Consider the following 14832-nt stretch of genomic DNA (forward strand, 5'->3'; position numbering starts at 1 on the left):
TAAGGCAAGTGAATCTGTATGCTTTGTATTTCTTAAAATCTACACTACTAATCTTCAGATGTTTCTGACAGTTTTTTTTTAACTATACTATATCCGCATTTTCAATAACATTAACCATAAAGCTAGAATTAAATGGATGAACTTGCGTTCTAACAATTTATTTTGAACCTAAGCAACCGAACTTCGCGGTTTTTTAAATATTAGACTTTATAAAAAGCAAACACTAGAATATTCTTTGTTTCGGTAAATTTCAATTTTTCTCCCAATCTCTTGATATAATACTCGTTTTATCAGGAACTACATAAAATATAATAAACCTTCACTAAATGTATCGACGGTGTAAAGAGGGTCAAACTACATATGTTAACGCCTTATTTTTATATGTACGTAACCGTAATTTTGGGTACAATACAGAAACGAGTTACTCTGGGGTTGCTGACGCGAATTGACCAACATCGACTTTTATCGATACTACGCTTCACATCGATACAATCCAGTCGTTAACAAACGCTTTCATCGTCAATCTGTTCGCGATTGTCGGGTTAAATTGTTCGCGAAACAAACGTAATGCAAATTAGTTTCGAACAAGTGGCGGAAGTTGTTTCCTCTATTCATGGGAAACGAAGTATTTAGTGTGTGTCCACGTAAACATAGCATCGACAAAAGTTAATATCGATCAAATCGTGTCGATGAAACAAGCGTCGGCGATCCCAGGGTTACACTTTTCAAGAACCATAAGGTCATTATTGCAGTCTTTTGGATTAAAGAAAGGGTATGTCTTTTTAAAATTACTTTTTTTTTTGGTTCCATCTATTTTATAATACAGTGCATGCACAAGCATATAGCGTTAATTGTATAAAATGTATATGCAAAGCAGTTATTCGAACTAAAATATTATCACGTGATGTAGATAAAATTTCTGCTGTAATCAAACTGTCGTGGTTTATGGGCGTAAGTAAATAAAGCATGCAAATGTAATTAATATAATATATTGTTATCAATAAAATGTAACATAACGAATAATAATAATATAATAATAATAATAATAATAATAATAATAATTACACAATACAGCTACGTATTTTCATTGTTTACACAGAAATACGAAAGCAAGATTTACCGAAATGATCAGATAAAAAGAAAATATTTAAAAAAATATACACGAACTTACGCTCTTTTAAAAATTACATGTTTTGCATTGTACAGACCAGTCGTGTTCAAGAGTCGAGTCTATTTCGCACGGCCTATTCTCGATGTCGTATCGCTTTTTGGCATCTCTCAAAAATGCATTTACAGAATAGAAATTGTCATTAAGAAGGTAACATATATCACGAAATTAACTGAATTTTCGACATAAAAATTTGTATTTTCTTATTTTGATGCTCTACGTTTTATTCTTTCGTTAATATTCTAGCACATTACAAAGAATAAATCAGTCACTCGTTGTATTCGAGTTTCAATAAGAATATATAACATGTACTATGTTCGTGTAAAAAATTGTATTCTCGTTCGGCTTTTCTTCGTCGTTAACATTTCTAGACAAAAAAAGACACAATGTTCCAAAATGAAAAACTATGTTCCATAGAATAGTCGGTAATTGTAAAAATATAATTCCTCCCCGTCGTATACGTACGATAAGGAGAAAATCAAAACGCAAAATAGCTTGTTCAAACTGCAATTATATATCTTTGCTAATACTTAAAAAGGATTTTCATAAAAAGACGTCAGAATGGTTAATTCAACGTGCAGTCTGAAAGTACAAGTCTATATATGATACACAGCAAGAATATCTGATATAGTGGTGTCAGATGTATCTTAACCAATGGAAGAATACTTTCTTCCTAAAGTATTTGTAAAAATATCCACAACATAGAGGCATAATAAGTGTGCATTTTATGCCAAAAGGCGACGCGTTTAATGCTATATCTATATAAAGTTCTTGTATCTCACGTAAGGGTAGCTTACTAGGCTCTTTATCACCAAGGTCCCCGTTCTTCGAACAGCGAATTCGTATTGAAAAATACAATGTTTATTACAGCCCTGTAATAAACCTGTCTTTCGAAACAATATGCAGTTTCGTTTAATATGGCCGATGCTCCTCATCATTGATGTACACAATTGATGTTGTACGTTCCCATATGAATACTCCCATTAATGGACTACCAAGAAATAGGAAACACTATTTAAAGATTCGTTTGTCACGCGTAAATATAGTGAATGTATTTTCACATCTACCTTCTACTCGATTACTTCGCGGAACTGAAATATGAGATGTTTAAAGATGTATCTGTTGTACACACACAATGACTATTGATAACTTCGAATAATAGTATCGGTCCCAGTGAAAATTTACTCTCGCTATTCCAACGATAACAAAAACAAACTTGCTACCCCGTTATGCGCTACATCAAGGAACTCTACGTACTCGTTTCTTTACGTAATTACTAAACATGGAGAATTTATTTCAATGAGACCAACGAAGAGTGCTAATGGTATATTCAACCAAGCTAGACAACTCGACGTCTAGACCACCAATACATCCTGGTAGCCCATTCGATAGGCGGAGTTTGCAAAATATTGTTGATTAATTCTGCAGTAAGTCTGATCCTGTATATGATAGTGGTGGGATTAAGAGGTCGATGCCTGTGACCTCTGTGTGCACATGAGGCCTAAAAATAAATAATTTCTACCAGTTGGAAATGCAAATAACAATAACGAAATAATTACTCGAAGCGCAGCATATATTTTTACCTAGGAGTGATATGGAGTAACATATGTAGATGGAAACAGACCCCGTCTATTGCCAATCTCTCCATGCCACCAATGTTGATCTGTACGATCGGTAACGGTAATTACATCGCCCCTTTTAAATTCGAGTTCCCCGGGTTCCTGTGGCGCAAAATCGTATAATGCTTGCACTAGACACTAGAAAAAGTACAACACAATGTTACAAACAACCACCGTGACAACCATCGTGTTAAAAATTTATAATGCAATTACTTCTTCTGGAACCATGTCCCTTAATTTAACATCTTGCGAGCGGGAAACGGATGCCGTGCGATGGTATTCTACTAATTCGTTAAGACTGTTAAATTTAACCACCCAGAGAAAAAATTTGCCTTGAGCATCTCTCAATACTTTAAAATGTTGAACACCATCCGAACATCTGAAAAGAGAGCCGATAAATGTTGCTCGACTTATTTCTTAATTTGTATACATAGTTTCTCTTAACAATCTTTTACTAACTTAACGGACAAAGAGAAATCACCAGGAGAACTTTCACTAATTCTAATAAGAAAAGCGCCTTCATGTTTGTTCATTAATAATCTTTCTGCATCTGCTCTGGTTATCCTTCCATAATACCAGCTGAAAAAATAAGGTACAAGGAGATACAATTTTAGAGTAACATCCTTGCAATAAATATTCAATAAAAGATACTGAAAATATATTTATATGTTAAAAAGCAGGAATACCCACTCATGGTTTTTCATCTCTATGTAATTACTTGGAATGAGACCTTCTCTGGAATCTAGTTCAGCTCTATACCAATTCATGTCATCTTCCATATTTAGAATCTGTAAAAATAACACAGTTGCCATAATTTGTTTGTAGCAATAAAAATAATGTATGCAAAACAAAGTTTAAAATTTCTTTCAACATACTTACTACTCATTAATCATTGCTTACAAAATCAATTGAAAGATGCAAAGAATATTTATATAGGGACAAACACAGATTTTGATCAGAAAGTGACTGTATAATTAAATTGAAAACATGTATATTGTAGTTATTTTTATTTCTGTCACACATAAATAAGATTATACATAACAATTGATTACTTTCATTTTCATTATTAAAGTTAAATGCTGTAATTGATACATAACCTTAAAATATTAATAAAAAACGTAAATAAAAAATATCATGACAAAGCATAATAGTATATCACGATTAAACCATATACACATAATACAACTGTAAAAAGTTTATTTTTATTTAATATAATTATGATATTTCAGGAGTAATTGTACAGCAAATATTTTAAACACAGATGGTCACAAACAGTAACATTCATCGACTTTTTGATCTCCAGAATTTCTTTTCGTCATCAAATTGAAACAACGAAGCCAGCAAAACTTTGAGAAAAATGAAAAATATATAAAAAAATTTTTAATAAATTTATACGTCATTCATGTTTAACACAGAAAGGTAACATTTCGTCTGTATGAATCTAATAAATGTACATCGCCCAAATTTCAATTAAAGAATGGTAAGAATCGTAGGAGATAACATTAACAAACTTTCCTGTCACGTATCTTGTAAGAAAGTGTTTTAGAAAATGCTCGGACGAAATATCTGTGAACGGATTGTCGACAACAAAGCCGGAACACATTCGGAAACAAGAAGAGAAACAACGAAGTATCGAAGAATATAAGTTGGTGGAACGTAGCGCATTGTCGCGAATATCCTTAAGAGACACGCGATATCCGTTCGCACGAAAGCAGTTCGAGAAATTCGTGATCGGTAAATTCATTGGGAAGTAATAGGAAAAATGCGAATGTCCGCTTGCACTATTGTACGTCGAGGATTAAACGTCCCATCGTGACGTACGATATACTAACCTTCAGGATCTGGCTCCTTCGAAAACTAAGCTCATCCTCCGCAGTAGCCGTGAAATCGTGCTTCGCTATCGCCTCCATTCTGCTTCCTCGTCCCTCGAGAGCAAGAACGAAAGAGAGAGGCAGTACTATATCCAGTCTTCAAAGGCAGCGCTAAAACCAGCCGCCTTTGTTTGCCAGTGGGAAGAAATTATGACAGATTCTGGTCCTTATTTATTTCGTACGGAGGCAACCACCTCCGATTAATGTTCTTATACTCCTGACGAAAGACACGTAGGTGCTTACGACGGGACACAACGCGCGGCACACACCGACGACCACTTGTGCTTTTTCCTTGTCCGTGCGATTTTCTGAATCAGTCTCCGAACCGTCCGCTTTGATCAATGGCACGTTGGCACATACATATTAGGCGCGATTCGGGCGCTGTTCGGGAATCTGTTCCTCCCTCGAGTCACTTTTTACGTTTGAACTGTCAAAACTGAAGGTACGGTCACGCACTCGCACGACTGTCCATCACTCGCCTTATCAGACATTACACTCTCAACTCTCTCGCTGATCTCGCTCTTCGTGTTTCGGTCCACCGATGCGCACTGGGCCACTGCGCACTCCGACGTCCAGATTTGCCTGCCGACGAAATGTAAATGCGTTCAATGCATCGAACGCCGATCGAATAGCTATTAGATACGAGTTAAATGACCCGAACACAATCCGACGCGGGCTTTTCTACGCCACGAGAAGAGGAACGCGATTATACCGGACGAAAACTCCAGCGTACTACTTTTCTGTGGCGCAGGCGCGCGCATGCGTGATTCGGGAATGCTGCGTCGACTGCTCCACCACCATTTTGTACTATACAAGATCGTCAGAATGCATGTCCACGTTCCGACTTTGCAAAGCTATATCACTTTAAATTGATTTCAAACCGTAAGATATTGTTGTTAACTTTTCATTATTACGTTATGTTTAAATTTCGTATTATCAATAACGCATTTTGTATTCCATTCGTATAGCTTGTGCAAAACGGACGACTAAAATTGGGGAGGAAAACTGTATCAATAAATCGATTTCACGGTTTGTTAATCGTACCGATGATTATGAAAGTGATGTAAGTAAAGAAACCAAAAAATTGAACATTTTTATTTGTTTTATACTACATCAATTTATATTCGAATATTATGGAATAATGTTTTCTAAGTAACTATGAAACAAGCAACGTTACGAAGACGTTACTTTCATATTTATCCATGGCAATTTCACGTATAATTCGATAGCGATGTAAGCCATTTATTTCTTACGTAGAGTGAGTCACAAAATTATTGGTCTATGTATATGTTTAAAAAGGAAAACGTCAATCAAGTAAAACGTAAACCCTTCTACATGTTTGTAGCAGTTTCCGTTAATCTGTGTTTTTTTTCAGAATGTTAGGATATTTGTCTCAATCAAGAACGTTGTCGACATTTGTCTTAATTAAAAACGCAAAATAATAAATACTCACATTTGTTTCTTTATAATTTGAAAAAATGTCGAGAATAAACTTAAACGAGAATAGCTGGCGCGATAGTCAACGTGCGAATTATGAATGACAAATAAATTCCAGTAGTGGTTTAGTGTTGGTTTACGGTCAGAAGTATAATTAAACGGTTTGCCGACGAGGAAAACGTAACTTTTCCACGAAACGGTCGTTTAGAAAAATTAACGGATCGAGATAAAAGGAAAATCACCAAGATAGTACAAAATTCCATAGTTATCTCCACGGTAATAACAGCATAAGTAAAGAAGGAAAATAATATAATGATACAGGTTAGGCTATCCGGAGAGTTCTTAAAAGTGCTGAATACCATTGATTAGTAAAATTAATATAAAAAAAAAAGATTAGAATCTGAAACTACGTATTTATATGAATAAATGTAAATATATTAGTATGGGGGCTTATGAATAGATATATTTAAAGAAATATGGAGAAATTAAATCTTGGAGGAAATTACTATTCCAGCACGATCATGACACAAAACATACTGCTTACATTGTCCGCCAATGGATTATTTTTAACGCACCTCGTACATAACCTAACCCCCCCTTCATTCCCAGATTTAAATCCGATCGAATACATTTGAAACGAATTAGAGAGAATAATACAAAAACACCCTATACAAAACGACAGTTTAAAGATGCAGTTTCAAAACAATGGAACGAAATAAGACCAGAAATAACACGAAATTTAGTACATCCTTAGGCGTATGCATTAAATTTGCGCATAGTACGATTTAACTGTTCTCCTTGTAAGTTGCTAAGAGCTCTATCAAGGAATGGAAAAACGAATACCCGAAGATACGTAATAAGGTGTTGCGCATTTTTCATTTTCCATCGTTTCCTGCAGTTCAGAATAAATTGCAGTAGGATAATTGAACACTGAGCACGCGATAGTGCTGAATGAAGACCGTAATCGTTATGCAAATCTTTCACTCATTACATCGTATTAGAACATCGAGGCAAGTTTTGCAATATATTGATTAACAGAAAAAACAAGTATCTGTAAGTTAAGTCGATTACTATAATGTAATAATTCAGTAATATACAGGGTGTTCGGCCACCCCTGGAAAAAATTTTAATGGGGGATTCTAGGGGCCAAAATAAGACGAAAATCAAGAATACCAATTTGTTGATGGAGACTTCGTTAAAAAGTTATTAACAATTAAATTCAAAAATTTCAAATCGTTCTGGAAAAATTATTTTCGGTTGCAGGGGTCAATTACAATCATTTTTGGTCATTACACATACCCCCGAAATCCTACGCACTTTCGAGAAAAAAATTCCTTACCGAAAATATAATTTCTGGCCAGAAATGTCTACCCGAATTTTCATGCGAATCTTTAAAACGTCATAACTTCTGAACGGATTGGACGATTTTAATGTTTAAAAAAGCAAACTACGCGTATTTTGATGGAGAATATGTACAAATCGCAAAAATATTCGAAAAGTTGGTTCTTGACCCCGCAAAATGAGAAAAACCTTATAAAAATGGTCCAATTTTCAAACAGCCATAACTCCTACAATTGTGAATATATTTCAATGAAACTTTTTTTTGAAGTAGAGCTCATGGGTACCTACAAAAAAGTATTAGACAACTTTTCTGTAGGGTGTCAAATAAAATTACTAAAAATGAAAAAGGAATTTTTAAGGAAAATCGACAGGGGGTAGCTGTCTAAATTTTTCGGCAAAAATGAAAAGTTTCAAATCATTCTGAAAAAATTATTTTTAGTTGCAGGGGTTAATTACAATCATTTTCGGTGAATAGGCATACCCCCGAATTCCTACGTATATTCGAGAAAAAAATTCAGGAAGGTGGACAAATTTTTTGACAAAATTAAAAAATTTCAAATCCTTTTCAAAAAATTATTTTCAGTTGCGGGAGTCAATTACAAGCATTTTTGGAGAATACATATACCATCGAAATCTTGCGCATTTTCGAGAAAAAAATTCAGTACGGACGGAACTTTAAACGTTAATAGCTTTTTAACGAAGCCCTTATCAACAGATTGATATTCTTGATTTTCGTCTTATTTTGGCCTCTAGAATCCTCCATTAAAATTTTTCCCAGGGGTGACCGAACACCCTGTATAAATATGATATCTAAACGACTTTAGTTTCGCGATGGAAAGTACATATCGCGCGCCATGAAATATTCAGGGGAGAAAAACAAATTAGAAACGTAGCGTTTAGTCGTGAAATGGACGCCATCATTGTCAGTTATCACGTGCGTTGTAAACAAACGTGTAGTGAAAGCAGGTTAGATAGTAGTCGCAATGTTTATAAATCTCTTCATTGTTACTGTACATGAACACGTTTATTCGATCCACTAATAGGTTTGAATAGGTTTTTAAATTTTATTTGAGATTGAACTTAAAATTTATTTGTTTGTAAATAGCCATGAGGACCAACGCGTGTCCAGAAATTATGTTTACAGAAAAATAATTGTTCATCTCTTATCTACGATCAACCGTTTCGAACGATGCGTTGTACTATTGTTACCCCAGCAGAGTGCACGTTTGTTTTGAAAGCGTAAATAAAAAACGTGCTAATAAAGACATCCGACCTGCGGTTATTGTTTAATAGAGTAGAAGCGATTGGCAGGATGAAAACACCGTCGATCCTATATTAAGCTCGATGGTCGATAATTGTTAGATAGGAATAGGTGTTAATGGATTAATAAAACGGGCGTTATTAACGCCAATAAAAATATGTGTCGTCAAGGTCTCTGACGGCGTAACTGTCCTTTTTCTTTTATATCCTATCGATGTTTCGTTAATGTTCTAAAAATAAAAATTGTATCAAATTTAGTCATCGAACAATTGTGCTGTAAATTAAAATAGAAACAAATTTATACCAGGGGCAACGACGAGCAACGTGCTTTAAAAGATGGAGTCCGGAACCTTGAACCAACGCTCGCAAAACAGCCAAGTATCAAGGATTTTCATTATCGAGACGATTCAGGCCACCGTAATTAAATAAAAAAATTCCTAGTAAATCCTTACCATCCCTTTAACTGCAGCTGGTCACGCGAACAAATGGCATTCGGCTTGTTCGACCGTGTCGGTCTCTTACGTAAGGTCCCGTCGGTGCGGATACATTGTTTATTTGGGTTATTGTCTTATGTTAGCGTTACGAACGGGGCCCGATGTTTTTAGAAATGAAGCGGCACCGCGCGCAGCCACATATAAACGCGGTCGCGCGGAAATTGAATTGTCCTTTGTGCGACTGCAGGCGATGAAAGCGAGGATGGATTGTATACCACCTTGCAAACGAGCTATCAATTAGACGTAGCTGTGTACTACAATTTGCACGACAAAAGGATCCGAACGGCGACGTATTGCAGTTCTGTCCTACGCGCGACGAGATATCCATATCACGCATCGTTAAAAATTAATTACGGAAGTATCGTTTTTCGAACGAAATTTACGTTTCGAATGATAGTTTTCACAGATCAGAAGCGTCGACCACGTTTTGGTTCTACAGTCAATTTGCATTTTACCGCCACTTTACTGCTGATTATTTTACAACGAAGTACAATTGTCCCTTGAAAAACACGATTTTCAACAATACGGATTCCGTTTTACGCGGTTTTTTCGCGAACTTTGACGTCATCGCCGCTACGAAGCGCTCGTAAGGCCCGACGCAGACGAGTGACTTTCCGCCGCACGATTGTGCATCTGTCTTCGTTGTTTTCAGCTGGAAAAACATGGCTGATCGTCGCGTTCTTTCAACAGTATCGCGCACAAAATAACTGAGTAATGATCGAGCAGCTAAAGGAGCAGTTAATCTACCGTTGACGACATCTACAAAATAGAACTATGGAAGACCTAACAGAAGAGACAAAAACACAAGTAACGAACCAATGAGACATGTAATGGAAACAAACATTATCTACCCAACTAAAATCCATCTGCAACTCATTCTACGAAAACTACGTGGTTGCTTCTACCTTACAAAAGAGAGAATTACACGAATTAAAACAGGATATACTGAGAGTATCCGTTTTTGAACTTAATCAAACAAGATAGAGAACTCATTAAAATATAACCTGGCGTTGACCTGGGTTAACGCAAAATCGACTGAACCAATTTCGACGAAGCCGCCTTTATTCTGATCTGTGTATATCAAGGAACAGTGCAGGCTATTTATAAGATATTTATAATAGTCTATTTATAAAGTAGACTATTTATACATAGCCTATTCATAAAATAATCTATTTATAATGGCCTATTTATAATAATCTATTTATAAAGCAGGCTATTTGTAGTACCGGGATAAGTAATAAACAACTACTATAAATAGAACTTAGTTGTCTGTTTGGTACCGCGTCACGAGAAATTTAGAACGTATCCCCGAAGTAGTCCAAGTTAAAATATCATCTATACTAAATTCCTGCAATATATCGTCGACGTTTTTAATTTTCACGCGTTCCTACGGTGCTCTGGGAAAGTTTCATTTAAAGTGGCGATTCTGCAGGCCGATCGTGAGACGCGACGTAGATCCAGAGCGTCCTATTATACCGTTCTCCAAAGCTTTTTTTGCAATTTAAAGTAAGCTCGCGTTAAATCGCAAAGCACACCGAGCGAAAAGAACAGCCTCCTATTGCGAGATGAAAAAGGCCATTGTGGGGTTATGTTCGTTCGGTCGAATTCTTGAACGAAGCCTTACCAGCGCCGCGATCAGAATTTTTACGAAATAGTCGGTGGCCAATTTATGAATGTGCGCGTATTCCGCTTCCTGTTCGAGATTTACAAGCGTCGCAGATACACGCTTCCGCCCACATTCAATGAAACTTTCCGAGACGTTCGCACGCCATTCGATCAAGCTAACCCTAGCCTTCGTTCCCAATAACGAATGCGGTTTCCTGTTTCTCGGTTCTTTGATAACACGTTCCTTCGTGGAACGAAACAGACGTGTATGTGATTAGAGACGTTGAGATACAAATCAGTTCAAGCCAGAGCCGTATCTAGGTTATGGTCAACATGGCCCCGGCGCTTGTGCAAAGCTGCAATTTTGTTTACCAAAAAGTAATTTGTTTTTTCTCTCGAATTCCTTTCCCTCTTACATTGTTTAAAACGAAGAAGGCGTGACTGTGATCGCCACTAACAATGATAATTTGTAAGATGTGGTTTCGACTAGATGCTTTATCAAATTATTTTTAAAATACGCAACTGTTTCTTGCAGGGTTAGGTTAAGTCTCTTGTTTATTCCAACGACGATTTAAATGTATTTTCTATGAAATTTATACTGTTCCTTGGTCTTGATTTTTGCAATGCACGTAATACCTGACACAGGATTGGCAGTTCGTGCAGCATAAAGGAAGCGCAAGGTTTCGCACGGGAAGGGTTTCGGAAAATATAAATTCGTTAAAATCCGGTTAATCGAATTTAAATGAAATTCAGGCCTTTGTTAAGGTTTCCCATGACATCCCGACGTCTGTGTCATTAGCGCCACCGTTTTCATTATCATAACCGTTATACCGTAATCTTATTAATGTCTCCGACATTGTTGCACAGGCGAGACGGTCATTAACGGTAAACAATTAAATTAGCCACGTGTAGCACGTTGTCATTGAATACTAATGATCTCATTGTTGCGTAGTTATTTAACTCGGGGCGCAAATGTGCAACATTTTGTTCAAATAGTAGATAACGAATAGGTTCTGCTTATAGCGACTTAATTCTTGATGCTTATTTCACTTAACGGTTAAAGTTTTTCTTTCAACTTTGTATATTTTGCATAACGCATGAATATATTTCTTTCACATTTCAGTTAAACGGTAGTGGCACAGTTGTTCAAGATTAAACAATCGGGAACAGTTTGAGCGGCGAGAACGTGGAAGGACCGGAAATGGATATCGGAACGCTGCTGGAGCACTTATTACATCCGGTGACGTAGAAATTAATATTAACAGATAAATATCAACGATAGGCTTAAAAACTCGGGCGTAAAACTCGCAAGACTTTACGAGATAAAAGTTACCGAACGCCTTTTTAATAATAAGCTTACTGTAATTGATACATTTACCTTATAAGGAAGGCTCGGGTGTTTCTGTTCAAACAACGTTGAAAGAAAGAAAGTCGCGATATCGACGAGCACGTTTCTAACCCAGGAAATAGAAAATTCAGAGATAACCAGTTTACTTTGAAACAGGAAGACAAACGGAATCCTACTGTATTACTGTGCATGGCGCAATAAAGAAGTTTAGCGGTAGGACAACAATTCTAATCTGCAAAAAATCTGAAAATCGTTCGACTGGTCCGGTCGGAATCACGCGACTGAACCTCCGGAGCCCTGGACGTCGAGGCTGAAAACCTTGGGGCTCACGGCCATTGTCTGGTGGGGCCTTTGCATCTCTTCCCTTTCCCTTTGATAGCAACGGGAGCCTTTCATCTTCTGGAACATGCCAGAGAGAAGAACTTCTGTCTGCGCGAGAGAGCCGCGTCTTCAACGATCTTGAAGGGGTCACGCCTCGGAGATGAGCCACGGTAGCGACGTCGTCTCCAGACAAGAACCGAAATTGCATTTCCGCCAAGGGTCGCCCTCAGACGCGAGAAGATCCCTTCTCTTACCCTTCCCCTACCCCGCCCACTTTTCATCTCTCGTTACGTTTCTTCTTCCTCCGTTTCTCTCCCCCTTTCGCCGTTATGGTTGTTCTTAACCTTGCTTTCCGCGATTCCTCTTCTTCTTTTAACGTCTTGTTTGCCGGCTGTGTCCTCGGGGATTAACCGGCGTGCCGCGTTTCGGGTTCAGGCTAAAGAATAATCCGGCAACTCCTGGAACGGTTGTTTCCTTCGCGACCCGGAGATATTGTTCGCTACCATTCTAAATATATTCCTAACAGATACCCACTGTTAAAAATGGACAATAAACGAAAATATTCCTGGGTCAGTCGACGAATCTCGTCCAGATTATTTTGGTTTCGAACGTTTATCTGGTTCGTAAATTCATAAACCCTCGAACATTGAGGTTTTTCGTATTGTACGTGTTATACAGAGTGTTCAGCCAACCCTGAGAAATATTTTAATGGGAGATTCTAGAGGCCAAAATAAGACGAAAATCGAGAATATCAATTTCTTGACTGAGACTTCATTAAAAAGTTATTAACGTTTAAAGTTCCGTCCGTATTGAATTTTTTTCTCGAAAATGCGCAACATTTCGGGGGTATGTCTATTCACCAAAAATTATTGTATTTGACCCCCGCAATTGAAAATAAATTTTTCCCACGGTTGGCCGAACACCTTCTAATACATATTTTTCATATAGTCTAAATTACGTTTGTCTTCTAACAAAAATTATACAATCGATAAACACTGATAACAAAATTTACACAAATCTAACCAGTGGCCGTGGTTAGATTTTGGGTCTTGTGCTCTTCGAGGCGATCGTCGAGAATGTTTATTTTAAACCGCGCTTTTCGACTCTGCGAGGATAACTTCCTACGCCGGGTGAAACAGGGGAAAACCGTCCGAGGATTATTCACGGTGGGATGTTTCCCCTTTTAACCGATTACGAAACGAAGAAAGAAGGCGGTTCTAAATTTACATTCGGTTCGTTCATTTTGCATCCTCGTTCACGAGGTGAACGCTCCCCGGACCGGCGACATCGCGATGTCGGGACTTCTTCGGCGTCGAAAACCGGAACAAGGGGGCCCCGATGAATTTCCTACAAGGTGTTCGAGCACGTTGCCAATGATTCAACGTTCTTCGTCAATGTCGCGCGAGTGAGAGGCACACTGACGTCCATAAAGGACCCGACATTTTGCTCGTCCGCCTTGAAAAATAGAAATTAAGACGGGGGATATAAATTTTCTAAAGCGACCTTATTAACCTTCCTTTGTTACGTTTCTTCATTTCGAATTACTACTTTGCTGCAGAGTTGTTAGAAAATATTTTTTACAATTGAAAATTTTAGTCGATCGTGTCGTTGTCGTATTGCTTAGATGGAAAAATGGCCGTAGAGTTCTTGGAATTATAATCGATCTGTAAAATTCAGTCGTCTAGTTAGTAGTTAGATGTAACTATACGCTCGACGTAATAAGGCATTTGTATGTTCATCGCGATTCTCTCTCATTCGAGGACTTGTCTTCCAAAGCATAATTTTTAAATGGAGGTTATCGAATACCAAGGCAATCGCTAAGTTTCGATGTGTTAGTATATTTTTCTCTTGAAATATTTTTGGGACCGACTATATATATTTAAATATGGTAATATCTCGAATATCTAACCAATTTGTAGGTTATAGAAAGGACCAAAAACAACAGCCTAAACGTTTGCGTGAAAAAATTCATTAACAAAAAAATAATGACTAAGTATAATTAATAGTTACTTAATTTGAAAATAATAATCGTAAAATTGATCGAATCATTTCTAAGTAGTTTTTCTTATGCATTAGAGTGTATCTGTTAACAGGTAGAAGTAGGGCAAACAGTCGTTTTCAAACACACATATGTTTCAGTTAATGTTTTCACGCGAAGAATGTGCCGAAAACCAGGACGCATCCAAGAGAGGGGCGATCGCCGCCCCCTCTAAGAATTATAAAATTTAGGAATTATATTAATTATTCGTTTTACATTATATTCTATAAACGTTATTATAGACTTGTACTGACAAATAATGAACGTGAATCAGACTACACGAGCATCAAATTCAACCGATGAAAATGTTACTGTAAATAAATGTTAAGT

The 14832-nt window shown here is 37.0% G+C and overlaps 1 protein-coding gene and 1 long non-coding RNA gene across 4 annotated transcripts; one reads left to right on the forward strand and one right to left on the reverse strand.

The window, feature by feature from the left end:
- Positions 1–973: 973 nt before the first annotated feature.
- Positions 974–5339, reverse strand: Drk (growth factor receptor-bound protein 2 drk). 2 transcript variants are annotated; one of them, XR_013079952.1, is made up of 7 exons: positions 4620–5339; positions 3478–3575; positions 3247–3366; positions 3001–3166; positions 2752–2925; positions 2236–2669; positions 974–2159 (listed from the first exon to the last, which is right to left on the reverse strand). XR_013079952.1 is itself a non-coding variant. In XM_076768215.1 (6 exons), exons 1-5 carry the CDS (start codon positions 4695–4697, stop codon positions 2752–2754), a joined length of 636 nt encoding a protein of 211 aa, XP_076624330.1. In that variant the 5' UTR covers positions 4698–5339; the 3' UTR covers positions 974–2669. The 2 variants fall into 2 exon arrangements, 1 of the variants encoding a protein (XP_076624330.1); XM_076768215.1 differs by having other exon boundaries at positions 974–2669.
- Positions 5340–5406: 67 nt separating this feature from the next.
- On the forward strand, positions 5407–13255 carry LOC143343372 (uncharacterized). Of its 2 annotated transcripts, none has more exons than XR_013079954.1 (3): positions 5407–5540; positions 5627–5721; positions 11919–13255. It is a non-coding gene; the product is annotated as an uncharacterized LOC143343372 (long non-coding RNA). The 2 variants fall into 2 exon arrangements; XR_013079953.1 differs by lacking the exon at positions 11919–13255 and adding an exon at positions 9843–10128.
- The last annotated feature ends 1577 nt before the right edge of the window (positions 13256–14832 follow it).

Source organism: Colletes latitarsis, chromosome 7 (genome assembly GCF_051014445.1).
Source record: "Colletes latitarsis isolate SP2378_abdomen chromosome 7, iyColLati1, whole genome shotgun sequence".
Taxonomy (NCBI): Eukaryota; Metazoa; Arthropoda; class Insecta; order Hymenoptera; family Colletidae; genus Colletes; species Colletes latitarsis.